This window comes from Echinops telfairi, unplaced genomic scaffold (assembly GCF_000313985.2).
Source record: "Echinops telfairi isolate 266 unplaced genomic scaffold, ASM31398v2 ScPeMD7_3533;HRSCAF=4204_1, whole genome shotgun sequence".
In the NCBI taxonomy this organism is placed as follows: Eukaryota; Metazoa; Chordata; class Mammalia; order Afrosoricida; family Tenrecidae; genus Echinops; species Echinops telfairi.
The window spans coordinates 13471270-13485381 of NW_022107432.1; the positions used below are offsets into that span (position 1 = coordinate 13471270).

The window sequence follows — 14112 nt, forward strand, 5'->3', positions numbered from 1 at the left end:
AGAATTTTGATCCATGTCCGATGGTCTTCCAAATGAACCCAAGACTAGCTGCCTCTTAATTTCCTTCCATTACAGAAAGGAAGGAGAGTTGTTCAAACACACTGCAACACAGCAAAATGACTTGGCCTTGCTAGAACGTGCTCTGCCCTTTATAAAGAACACAAGCAATTTTATCTGCATCTTATCAAGACCGAGAAGCTGGTTATAGTGATTGGAGCGATGCGCCAGCATTGCCAGTCGTCCATGAGTCCACTCAGACTCATGGCAACCCCACTTGTTATTTATCTATCTATCTATCTATCTATCTATCTATCTATCTATCTATCTATCTATCTATCTATCTATCTATCTATAAGACAGTTTTATTGGCCTTTAATTGACATATCACACACTTCAATAAGGCTGTGACCTTTTGAAAGGAGCTAGGTCGGCTTTCCTTCTGAGGAGTTCCGGGTGGATTCTGGCTACCAAGCTGCCAGCAGTGGCGGAGCCGAGCCCTTTGCTGCCCTCGGAGACTGCTGAACCAGTTGCTGTGGCGGAGACTCAGAGAGGGTGACTGCGTGTAAGAGGAGAACTGGCCTTCATAGGCCTTTCAATAGCTAATATTTTTTGAAGTAGGTGGACAGGTTTTAAACTTTTTAGACATTGCTGTGTGCACTCAAAAGCCCAAACTTCCCATTCATAGCCGAGTGTTCTAATCATTTGCCCTACTCATGATGTGCTTGTTCGGTGGAGTGGCCTCCACCTCGATCATTCTACAGACAACAGAGCTGGTCGTGTGCTATCACTGTGCTTGGTGTTACAGTTGAGCGTCCCACTATAAACACACAAACAAACAAGCAAACGTACTGCCATCAAGTTGACTCCGACTCGCAGTGACCCTCGAGAACAGAAGAGAACTGCCCTGTGAGTTTCTGAGTGCGCACATCATGACAGGAGTGGAAAGCTCTCGTTCTCCCGTCGGGCAGCTGGTCTGAAACCGCAGACCTCTGGTTAGCAGCCCAACCAATGACCCATCCAAGCACCAGGCCTCCTACTAAAGTATGTTTTTAGTCAATGCTTGTTGACCAGAACAACTGTGAAATAAATGAATTTTTTGATCAGAGCCTTAAAAGCTTCTGTGTATATTCCCTTTGTTTAAAAATTAATGAACATCGTCAAATAGACATAGCTAAGACAAGGGTAATTTCTAGATGACTAACAATTATTGAGCAGCAAGCGAGTTTTAGCCATAGAACTAAAAATAGAAATAGTAGGGGGAACCAATTATAAGGATCTATATAACCTCCTCCCTGGGGGATGGGCAACAGAAAAGTGGGTGAAGGGAGATGTAGGACAGGGCAAGATATGACAAAATAATAATTTATAAATTATCAAGGGTTCATGAGGGAGGGGCAGCATGGAGGGAGGGAGAAAATGAGGAGCTGATGCCAGGGGCTTAGGTGGAGAGCAAATGTTTTGAGAGTAATGAGGGCAATGAATGTACAATGTGCTTTACACAATTGATGTATGTATGGATTGTGATAAGAGTTGTATGAGCCCCTAATAAAATGATTTAAAAAAATAGAAATCGTTCAGGTGTACGCACTAGGGTACAGTTTCTGAGTCTCTCAATGAACGTCCTTTTTTGGTTTTGTGTCTCTATCCCTAACTGCAGCCAGAGAGAGTTCTCTAGCTCCTCCAAAGGTAATATACAAACCACTTCAATCATGCTTCATCCTGCGTAACCGGTGAATTCTACGAAGCAGGGCATAGGGTGCGTGACAAGGGGTGTTGGCAATTTGTGGAAGAGCATCAATGATGGGGGTATAATTTGTGGGTTGGGTCATTTCTATAGTCAATTAGATAAGCATTTTCTCAAATTAGTTAAGAGCACATTGAAGGTAATGAGAGTGGAAGTGGGGTGAAAGGAAAGGAAGATTTGATCGTGTTCCTGTCAAAGGGTCCTCCTTTGATTTCCCTTCAGGAAGTGGAATAAAAAAATGATAACCAACCTGTGTTCGTCAGTAACCACAACATAAAGACAGTAAGAAGGTCAACAGAAACAGAGGCAGTGATTGCTATAAAACCAACAATTATCCTCATTGACCGTGCACAAGCACGGAAAGAGCCTCTGCACAAAGCCAGTCACCAGACCCAAAGGACCATGGCCATTCTGCATGACGGAGCCGTGGTGAGTATTAATTCCTGTTTAGATGCAGTCGCCTCTGGGACTTCAGAAAAGTAGATTGCTATGGAATTAGGTTAGATTATGGTCTCTTAAAAAAAATCAAAGTTGATGTTATCTGACTACCCAGGTGGATAAAAAGAATAAAAAATTACAGTTACAATGGGGTGCAGAACTCCTCACCCAATGATTTCTGCACAGATGGTGTTTGTGGGCACAGTTCTTGTCATTACATATGATGGGCCATCGTCTGGCAGTGGCCACCCATGACAAAGGTAGGTTGGCCTAGAACTCTTTATGGTGAGAGCTTAGCCAATATTTTAGGGGATGTTGTATATAGTCTGGCCTATAAGGGTACCATGACTTGGAATTGACAGGTAATAGTAGTACACACATGCACACAGTACCCATGTTTTAAAAAGTTTGTAGAGAAATGGAATTAAAAGATAATGGCTTCCCCCCCCCCCCCGCCCAATTAACTTTGTGGAAGCCCCTCTTGCATATTTTTAGAATTCCTTGAGTTGAGCACCCTAGTGATGCAATGATTCGAGTGTTCAGCTGCTTACCGAAAGGTCAGTGTTGGAAGCCCCCAGCCACTCTGTAGAAGGGAGAGGTGTCAGTCTGTGTCTGTAAAGATGAATAGCCTTGGAAACGCTATGGAGGCAGTTCTACTCTGTTCTATAGGGTTGTTATAAATTGGAAACACACTCTATGGCCATGGGTTTTTGGTTGTGCAAACAGTTGGCAATCAGCTACTAACCTAAAGGCTCGAAGTTCAATCCTAGTTCATGGTAGCTCTGAAGAAAAGTCTTGACAATTTGCTTCCATTAGGAGCACAATCAAAAGACTGGAGTACTTCCACTCAGTAGTGCGTGGGGTCAGCGTCAGTCGTGGTATTGTCTCAATGGCATGCACAACAACTTTTTTCTTTTAAACCAAGAAAGTTAGGTCCTAGAGAGATTAATGTGTACCCAAATGCTGGAGGCAGATAGGGAAGGCCCTGAATGTTGGAAATGAAACCCTCCAGAGTGGGACTTTGGACACCTCCCACAGGAAAGCCCCCATGTCTCTGAGAGTTAATGTTGGCATAGCCTTATTCTCCATGGAGGAGAGAGAGACTTACGTGTGATGGAAATCTACCTGGAGCCTTGCCCAGTGTTAGTTGGGTAAGAGTTGGAAGAATTTAAAATGCAGGAATGTGAAAACCAGGCTTGGGAAATCATTCACCATATTATTGGCACAGACAGTTCCTCTTTAATTCTCCCTTTACTAACTAAGCAAACTTTAAAGAGCTTGGATTTCATAAAAGGTTGAAGGCCTTTTAGTGTCAGTGATGATACTATTCCATGTTTACACATTGTTTTAGAGATTACAGGAAACCCAGGGAAGTATAGTCTTCAGACACCCAGGCATGAGAATCAAACAGACATGGCTCCACCACTTATTAAATGTGGCATTTTGGCTGTTTTTCAACTGCAAGGAGTCCTGGGGGCTGAGTGACTCCGTGTTGGCCTTCCATCCTCAAGGTTGGGAGTTTGAAACCACCAGCTTCTCTGTGGGGGAACAGGGGGGCTTTCTACTCCCATGAAGATTTACAGTCTCAGAAACTCCAAGGGGGTAGTTCTACCCGGTCCTAAAGGGTCAGTGTGTGTTGGCATCGACTCTGCGTGAGTTCGTTTGCTTGTTTATTAGTTTTCTTATCTGTATGGTGGTGGAATAATAATATGTCCTTCCTGAGGTTCACTTAAAACTTTTTTTTTAGGGTTTTGATATCATTGAGAATCTAGTCTCCCAGAATGGTAGAACTTCAGAAGCTTAGTTTTTCATTAATTTGGTCATTTTGAGATACAACAACCAAGGAGAGAGAAAGCATTCAATAAGTGTGAGCTCTCGTTGGTCACTTTAATATATAGCAACCAGCAAGGAGAGAGGAAGCATAATAGTAATGATAACAACAACAACATATATATTTATGTGTATATGTGTTTGTGCGCATATATATATGTTCATATGAATATATACGTTCATGAGTATACACATACTCTTTCTCCCACACCTGTTCAGCCATGTGTCTATCTAAACACTTACTAATAGATCACCACTATTGTAAGATTACCATATGTGACAGTATTTGCCTCTATTTTCTTTAACTCTTGAAAACCTCCCCGTGTGTCCCCTTGTTTCCAACATTTTTTGCCAACCTCTCTCTCTAACCGAATGCTATTTAAGTCATCCTTAAGAACTAGCAGGAACCTTGGGAGAAAGGCTGGGCTTTCTGCTCCCATGAACAGTGACAGTCTTGGAAACCCACAGGGACTTGCTATGAGTCAGCCTTGAGTCGACGGCTGGGAGTGAGTGAGCAGGAACTTTATCAAAGCCACCACCTAGTTTGAGATAGCCAGTAAACCCCAACGTTTCAGATCAAAGCTTTGTGGAACAACGCAGAGTGATTTGCAGACATCCTCTGATCTCCTGATAAAGGTCCCTATGACTTACAATGTGTATGCAATTCTGATACAGCTGTGATTTTGCTGAAAATTCTTGCTTCTCTAAAGAGACAAGGTTAAGATTAAACACCATGAACAGATGTTGATAATAATAATGGCCTCCACTGGAAATACCTGTGACCAATGAACCAAGTACAAGTCACCAGACTGTACTAACGGACTGGTTAACTCAACCAACTTATTGACTATCTTTGGTCACAATCCTCCCAGCTACTTACCATATTTTTATGCAAATAGAGTACTCTTTATGCAAAGAAACACAACTGCCTCACATATAACTTTCCTACGCATGTTATTTATATGCGTGTGTTAGGTGCAGAAATTCAGTAATTAGGATAATTAATGTTAGCTCTGCCTACCTCACAAGTCATTTATGAGATGTGTTTTCTAAAATGCACTAAGAATAAAAGTGATTATAATAATGGCTTGTTAGAAGCTTGGCCACTATTGCCAAATTATGGAGACTCAAGATATAGTTGCTTTAAAGTTTTGATAATGAAAATTAGAAGCAGTTGAGTGAATATGATCCCAAAGAAGAAAGGAAACTCAAAGGAGGAATTAGGAAACTTGAAGAAGTGATTAGTAGGCTGGGGAAGCTACCTCGTGGGAAGGACCTCTTATTTATAGCACTTTGGAAGGTGCAGATGGGCAAAATTCCATGCTTAGCTTGCCCACTGCCATTACTAGCACAATGCCAATCATATAATACCTATTGCCATCGTGCCAGTTTTGACTGCGAGTGCCTCTACAGGATACAGCGCAGTGCCCCTGAGAGTTCTCAAGGCTGATTGTCACATCTTTCTCCTACAGAGTTGAACACCAGCCTTCGCTTTGCCACTAGGGCTTCATAGACGTGGTGTGTGGGTGTACACCATGGAGTTGATTCACCTCTTAGTGCAGTGGTTCTCAACCGCGGCCCTTTAATACAGTTCCTCATGTTGTGATGACCCTGTATGTGGGCGAATCGGCTTGATGCAGTGGAACTTCCCCATAGGGTTTCTTAGGCTGTAATCTCTTCATCCACAGAGCCGCAGATGGGTTTGAACTGACAACCTTTCAGTGAGCAGTGAGTGCTTAACTGTGGCACCAACAGGGCTCCTTTCAGATGCATAAAGCCAAAGCCAACGCCATGATAAAGCAGCCCACAATCAATTTCATTGCCATCGAGCCAAGGAGAACTGCACCATTGACCTTCCATGGCTGTAGCTCAGTGGTTTTCAACCTTCCTAATGCCACGACCTTTTAATACAGTTCCTCATGTGGTGGTGACCCCCAACCATAAAATTATTTTCATTACTACTTCATCACTGTTATTTTGCTACTGTTATGAATTGGGCGACTCTTGTGAAAGGGTCATTTGACCCCCAAAGTGGTCGAGATCCACAGGTTGAGAAGGGCTGCTGTAGCTATTTACAGAAGCAGACTCCTTTATCTTTCTCCCCTGGTGCAGCACTTGAACCAGGACGCCACTAGGGTTCCTTTCACATGCATAGCCCAGCCACTGCGGCCACGTCGGATTCTCTTAGTGATTCTGTAGGACAAACTAGTGCTGCTCCTCAGCGTTTCGGGAAGGTAACTCTTTTCTGAAGCAGGCAGGGTCGTCTTTGTTCCAAAGAGGAACTGGTGGGTTTACACCACAGCCTTAGCCCACAGATCACCAGAGGTCCTTTTATATGCACAGCACCTGGATGGATTACCTACCTGTACCAGCACTGTTATTTGTGGCTACCTGAGTCATCTCACTTAATCTTTACATTATCCTGTGGAGAAAGTTCAGTCACAGCTAGTCAAGAGTCCTGGATATGTCTGATGCACCCAAGACATCTGAGTATGGAGCTGATGTTCGAACCCCCACCCTAGAGTCAAGAAACAGTGGTTGAGATTGTGAAAGTAGGTTGACTGCTGACTATCTGAACGCACATCAGCCTCATCCTACTTTATCTGGGTCAATCTTGCCTTCAGCTTTTCGAATCAGCTACCTTAACAGAGCAAGTTGACAAAATGACATTTTGTTTGTCCTTATCCTCATGTCTGTAAAATATGACAAGGAGAGCCTTTTAAACCACCGTGTCTGATCACTAACTCATGGAAGGTGGGAGTCTGAACCCTGAGCCCAAGAGAACCGGAGCATCTCCACTTCATGGAGGCATCGGTATTCTCCACATGCAGAGTGTTGCTGTCCTTGAATCGATTCCAACTCATACCAACTCTATGAGTTATAGGGTTAGTTATAGACACTGGTCACCCTCTTCAGGTGAAGTGGCAACTGTGGGGAATGAACAAAGGCAGAGATGTGACAAAGGGAAGCTGGAGAGATTTTTATTTTAACTCTTCTGTTAGTTAAAATCTCTACAGACATGCTCTGTGCATTTCTATAACACCGGATAAATTGATATTTCAATGAAAGTCTAAGAAATGTATGTTCCAGAGCTAAAGAGAAATCATTTCCATATTCTCTGTAGTTGTGCATCATTAGTGCCCCTGTGTCTTTCAATTAGCATGGATAATTGGAACTTGGCGATAGTTCGTCTTGCCTAACGTTTTCCTTATCACAATGAGCTTAGCTATATTGTTTAATTTAACTGTATAGTTTTGTTCTTCCATTCACGCATCCATTCTCCCATTCACCCTGAAAGTATTCATGGAGCACCCTTCCGGTGCGATGTTCCTGGGAAGGAAGAGACAATCTGATGGGCGCAGATCTAATGTGATTACAAAGACGGCATCTGAAGACAATTAAAAAATGCTGCTTGGCTGTTAGACTGTTTAAAAAGATTGTAAGATAGAAAACATACTCTTTTATAGAATGACTTTAGGAAGAACTCCAGGGTACGGAGTGGGTCCTTTATAAATCCAAGTTCACTGCCATTGAGCTGATGCTGACTCATAGTGATTTTACAGGGCCGGGTAGCACTGCCTCAGTGAGTTTCTGAGATGTTTCTGGGGGGTAAAAAGGCACACCTTGGCACACCTTTCTCCAGCAGAGCGGCTGGTGGTTTCAAACAGCTGACCTTGTGGATCACAGCTCAACAAGTAACCACCATGCCACCAGGGCTCCCGGAGAATCTATAGAGGGATAGGCTTTTGGTAAACAGAAACTGGGCAGAGTCTTCTAGGTGGAGAGAGTATTGGGAGGAAGAATTATATGCAGGGTTTATGGGCCATGAGGTTGCGGACAAAATCAAACAAGAGCTAGCCTTTATTAAGCACCCCTCTTCTGTCAAACAGATTTATAGGCACTTTATGAGTCGAATATCCCTGGTAGTACAATGAGCTAAGCATGAAACTGCTAACCAATAGCTCAGCAATTCCAACTCACCAGCGTCTCTGAAGGAAAAGGGGGTGGCAGTCGGATCCAGTGAAGATTTACAACCCTGGAAACCCCACGGGGCGGGGCTACTCTGTTCTGTAACCTCATTATGAGTCGAACTGACCCAATGGCAGTGGGTGGGTTACACACAAAACGCATTTAATCTTGCCAATGTGATTTTGAGATGAATATTATTTCCGATTGGAAAGAAAAGTCACTAGAAGCTGTTAGATCGCTCCCTCCCGTCGTCCTTGGCTTCTCACTAGAAAGAACTCGCACCGAAGCCAGGTGTGTGATCCGAGTGAGTTTATAGCAAATAGGAGCAGCACGAGTGCGCGGGACTCAGCCACTGGGGCCACAGCCCGGCCCGCCGCGCTGAGAGAGCGCCCCAGAGCAACACCTCTGGCTTTTGGGGGCCCCGCTGGGAGGCATGCTCTACCATACTGGTCCACCCCATTGACTCAATCAAATTCACCTGGCTTAGGTGGGCCAACCCAGGTGTACCGCCCACCTAGGTGTACCACCCCTTCCTGGCCAGGGCCTCGAACCTAGCAAAGCTCAGTGAGAAAGTCTTCAAATCCAGCCGTAGAGCCCTGACAAGTCCGTGCCAGCGGGGGAGCTGCAGACTGCAGAGGGCAGCCACCACCGGGCCACTGAGCTCAGTCTTCCGTTTGACAGACAGCCTGCTGTCTTCCAGCACGACAGTTCCCATTTTCAGGGGGAGCGCCTAGGGTTCTAGGCCGGACCCCCCTTTCTCCCTTCTTCTCCCCCCACCTCCCCCTACCCTTCTGGTATCACTATCCCCGCTCCTGTTCCTGGATTCCGTGTGTCGTGAGCTTTCTATACCTGTGTACATGTTCCGGTCTAGTCTGAATTGAGAAGCAGCACTGGCATATACCCCTCTACAGGGGGAAGACCACAGACAACATGGGGGAAGGGACACAGTGGTTGCTGTGAGAGATGAAAATAATAATGTGCAATCTATCAGGGGGTTATGAGGTTGTGGGGGGCGGGGGAGGGAAAGAGCTGATACCAAGGGCTCGATAGAAAGTAAATGTCTAGAAAGAATGAAGCAACATATCTACAAACATGCCTGATTTAATTGATGTCTACGAGGTCCCAATAAAATGATTTTTAAAAAAGCCCTGAGCCCATGAAAGGACTGTGTATCTGTTTCCTGAGCTGCGGTAGCAAAATGCCACAGAGGGTATGGCTTTAAATGACAAGAGGCAGAAGCCTGAATTCAGGGGGCTGGCAGGGTAATTCTCTCTCTGTATGCTCCAGGGGAGACCCTTCCTGGTCTCCAGCTTCTGATGTTCTGTGACTTGTAGACGCACCTGCACGTGGCCATCTTTCCTCTGTGTCTCTCTGTTTCTTTTCTCCTCTTTTATAAGGACATCACTCAGATGTGACTGGGCCTATTCTACTCTGGTATGACCTCATGTTAAGTAGCAACATCTTCAAGGACTCTGTTTCCATAACAGGTCGCCTTTACAGGTGCAATGGCTAGGACCACAGCCTGAATTTGGCATCCCGCCTCTGTTATGGATTGAATTCTGGAATTCATTCTATAACAGAGGAAGAGGGAATCTTGGAATTCAATTGAGAACCGAGGAAGAATGTCAAGTTCAGCTGAAATGTGCAGTTGCTCTCGCCAGTAAGTGATGTCAGAGACCTTAACCAACGGTGACCTCCTCTCTTTTCCAGGTCAAGTTCCTGCTGTTATTGATGTTGGGGCTCACCCTCCTGAAAGCAGGCGATGCTGCCCCCAAAACACCCAAGAATTGCCCCGCTCAGGAGGAGAGCATTGTGCAGCTTGGCATTAGCACTTTCAATGAAAACCAGGGTGGTCCCATTTTATCAAACATCAACAACCGTTCCACCTCCCCCTGGGATTACAAGTAAGTGTAAAAGAGGTGGATCTTCACTTCCACTTCATAAAGTAGGTTACTGGGTTCTAATGACAGTAGAAAACTAAAGGTGATACGGAAAAATAACAACGAAACACTCATATTCACTCTTTCTTAAAAACAGAAATTCTATTTTATCTAGGCACTCACATTTCTCCTGCAGGATTTGGTCCACCTATGTGATCAAAAATCCCACTTCTTCATTAACTCAATAACGCTCTGCCTTTGTCTGCTTCACAAAGTCCTAAGCTGGAATAAATGAACTTCCTGAATTGGACGTTTTGAACGTAGCCCCAGGGTTTTGTTTCCCAGGGCTATCTTTGCCTGGGGAGAAGTGGGAAGCAGACACGTCAGCTTAGAGACAGGCATTCTGATCAGACATCTGTCTCCAAGGACTGGGCAGGAGGCAAACCCAAAGAACCAACCCCTGTGCCGTGGAGAAGAGGCAAGAGTGAAGGACAAGGGCCCGTTTGTAAAGAGGGATGGTAGCTGGGGCACTCACTATTCAGCTTCTTGATTTTATTTCAAAGTGGAGGTTCTCAGAACACAGGTATGAAGTGAGCGTCAGGGACTACTCGGAGTGCTGTGGGGTTGTTGCATTGCTTCCCACGTGAATGGAGTGTGTTTGATGGCAAGTTGGCTGGGGTGACTTTGTTGCCTTCTTGTTTCCTGGTTGGGGTCCTCAAACCCAAACAACACACTGCCTTGGAGTCTACCCTGACTCAGAGCGACCTTACAGGACAGGTTGGAAGTGCCCCCTGTGAGTTTCTAAGACTACGGTAACCCTTTACAGGAGTAGAAAGCCCTGTCTTTCTCTCTTAGAGTGGCTTCAGCTTCAAACTGCTGATCTTAGCAGCCCAGCATATAACCGCTAGGCCACCAGGGCTCCTCCACCTGTGCAGTGGGAGACCCAGGTTCCTGAATGGCACAAATAGTTTGCACTTTAATCACCGAAAGTTGGGCAGTGCAAAGCTACTCGGTGGCACTACAGAGAATGGCACAGTGATTTGCTTCCATTACGATTGTCCTGTTGGGGGGCCACCGAGCTGGTTCTTGCTCATAGGGCCTCCAGGTACAACAGAAAGAACCCCTGCCAGGCCCTGTGCCAGCCTCACAATCCTTTGAGATCATTATTGTAGCCACCATGCCAATCCATTTCACACAGGGCCCTCCTCCGTCCCTCCAATCCTCTACTTGACCAAGGCTGGCGTCTTCTCCAGGAACTGGTGCGTGCTGATAGCATGTTCAAAGAAAGCGAGACCCCGTGTCCCCAGCCTCCCATCCAAGGCGTGTTCTGCCTGTGCTGCTTCCCAAACAGATTTTGCTCATTCTTCTGGCGTCTCAGCGTTCCTCGCCAGCAGATTACATTTACCCTTAAGATTTTTGTTGCCAAAAAATAAAGTAACAACCAAAAAACCCTATGAATTCATTCTACTTTGTAACATAGGAGGCTTTCATGAGCCAGAATCCACGCAAGAGAACTAGGTTTAATTATAATTAAACTAGGTTTAATTAAAACTTTAATTAAACTAGGTTTAATTATAATAATAATGGCCACGATAATAATAATAATAACAGCAATCACATCCACGTAAAATAGAACAGCTAACAGGCGTCGAATGCTAACGTTTTACAGTGCAATACTTTATACCCTTGGGCATCACTGAGTGTTCTCAACAATCCCATGAGAGAAATTAAGAAGGATTCTCATTTTATCATCGAGGAAAGTGAGGCCCAGAGAGTTAACCAACTACCAACTGCTGGTGTCTGGGCCCAGGTTGTCTGTATTGCTACCTGACTTGGATTCACCTGCCGGTGACTCAGTCCCTTTGCCTCTGAACAGCTCTACCTCGCTTGCCTCACCATGCTGCGTTTGTCTGTTCCTTCTGCAGACTCACCAAGGACCTGAACCGCATTCCCTTTTCCATCGCAGAGGCTGAATGCAGGGCCATCAGCTGCACTGGTGCCAATGGGGAGTCAAACAGCTTCATGAACTCCGTTCCCATCCATCAGGAGACCCTGGTCCTCCGGAGGGAGCCCCAGGGCTGCTCCCTTTTCAGGCTGGAGAAGATACAGTTGGTTGTTGGGTGCACCTGTGTCACCCCTCGCATCACCCGTGCAGACTGAGAACTGTCCATCATCTCAGTGGAAGGGGCTGTAGAAATGCCAGTCCTTACTCAGTGCCCTCCATCTAGCCCTGCTCGTCCTTAATGCCCTCTACTTCACAGGGCTTTTCTTAAGACCTGAATGGAATTCTCAAGGCTTTCTATTAGATTGATACTATTGACTTTCTGGGTCTCTTCCAAATCATAATGTTGTCCTGAAATGTCCCAATGTCCCACCTCATTTGAAAAGAGATGTGGAGCATGATGGATCCCTTAAACCCCGCTGCTCATGCTCTCTGTGGCTGCCTCCTAGCCATGCTGCCACCCTGAGCCTGGGCCACACAGAGGTCAGGGAGATGTGGGTAAAATGGGACTTGTTCCATGTGGAGGACAGCACAGACAACGGAGTTGGAATGTGGGGGTGGGGGTGGGGCTGCCCAGGGTGAGGTGGGTTTGGGGGTGATAAGGACAAGGACCAAGTAGAATATGTTTAGGATGTTTATGAATGAGGTGGGTAGGAACGACTACATGTTTATATCTGTAAGGAGATTGTCCATATATTTATGACCTGCTGATCATATAAAATTAATGTATCGAGAAACAATATAATAAAGTATTGATTGAAAAAAAAGACTTCAGGTGTTCCATTTCTGTTTCAGCTTATACTCAGAGAGACCTGCCTCCTCTCAGTATTTGAAATCGATATACCTATCATTTGCTTTTCCTATTTTCCTCACTGCAGCACCTGTGTTGGTGTTCCTTTATTGACAGTGGTTTTGGGGGATACATGAACAATTAAGGAAAATGGGGCAAACAGAACTCGGTTTCCTTGGTAACTGCTTACAACGGGAATTTATATTGGCCTCTTTGCTAGTTGCTGGGGATACAGATAACAGTAGCCAATGCATACAATCAAAAATCAAACTCACTGCCACGGAGCCAATTCTGATTCATAGCGACCCTGTGGAACATGCCCCCGGGCATTTCTGAGACCTTAACTCTTTACAGGAGTAGAAAACCTTAAAGTTAGCAGCCCAACTAGTAACCCACTATACTACAAGGGCTTCTAGCCATGCATGCATAGAGACAGGTCATATATTTTGGTAGTGGGCACTCAGTCTCTGATCATTAAGTGTGGGGTACCAGCCTCCACCATTGAACAGGTCCAAGGGGCAGTTGTGTAATTGAGGGATAAAATTAAAGAGACATCAGACAAGATAAAGCATATGAGTGCTCACCTTGGGGACCACCATGACCTCAGGAGCCAGATCCTTGCAGAGAACACAAATATATTTCCAACAAAGGCTTATATACACTCTAGGGGTGTGCAAGCCCTAATTACGGACAACCATGTGTGTAACAGGAAGAGGTGGTACAACAGGCATACGTGTGACAGGAAGACATCCACATAACAAGATAGGAGAACTCTAGAGTCAAGATGGCAGCCTCACCTTGGTCGTCCCCTAGATGGCTTGGCCTTAGTTGTCTTTGGGCTCTCCTCCAGGGGAACAATCCATTTTCCTTATCAGAAGGGAGTGGGCTCTACTTAGGGTGGGACAGATTATAGGGTCTGATTGCTCTAGCTGGCTGATAACCTTCAGGCAGATAATCTTCAAGCATTTGACCTCCAAGTGTATAGTTAGTGTTTGCAAACAGCACCTTAGATTTGGCATATGTTATGGGGGGGACAACCTGGGGAATAGGGTCATGGTGGTCCCTTTCTGTGCCTTCATTATGACTTCTGAACCTGTTGGAGCTTTCACCCATCTCTGATGCATCTTGGGTACCTAGGGGCTTTCAGATGGTCTCCAAGCCACTCTGGGAAGCTCAGAGGCTCTCTCAACCATGTCATGCATGGAAACATCGCCCCATGTTTTCTCTTTTCCCACTATCATGCCGCTGGCCCCAAATGCATCAGCATTGCTGTTGTCTTCCAGGTCCTAGAGAAGTAGTGGGGCATGCGTTCCCACTGTTCAGTCCCAACTCTCCAGCTCTGACCTAGAGTCTGGCTTGAGAATGGGCAGGAGCCGTGAACCCATAGCCCATTTCGAACTCCTTAGTATGGGTGAGCAATTTCAATCTAGTCTGTTAGTTAGGGTGGGGATAGAGTGGT

The 14112-nt window shown here is 45.4% G+C and overlaps 1 protein-coding gene across 1 annotated transcript; it reads left to right on the plus strand.

Moving 5' to 3' along the window:
• Positions 1-2146: 2146 nt before the first annotated feature.
• Positions 2147-12021, plus strand: IL17F (interleukin 17F). Its single transcript, XM_013003764.2, has 3 exons — positions 2147-2173; positions 9692-9885; positions 11787-12021. Exons 1-3 carry the CDS (start codon positions 2147-2149, stop codon positions 12019-12021), a joined length of 456 nt encoding a protein of 151 aa, XP_012859218.2.
• Positions 12022-14112: the final 2091 nt, after the last annotated feature.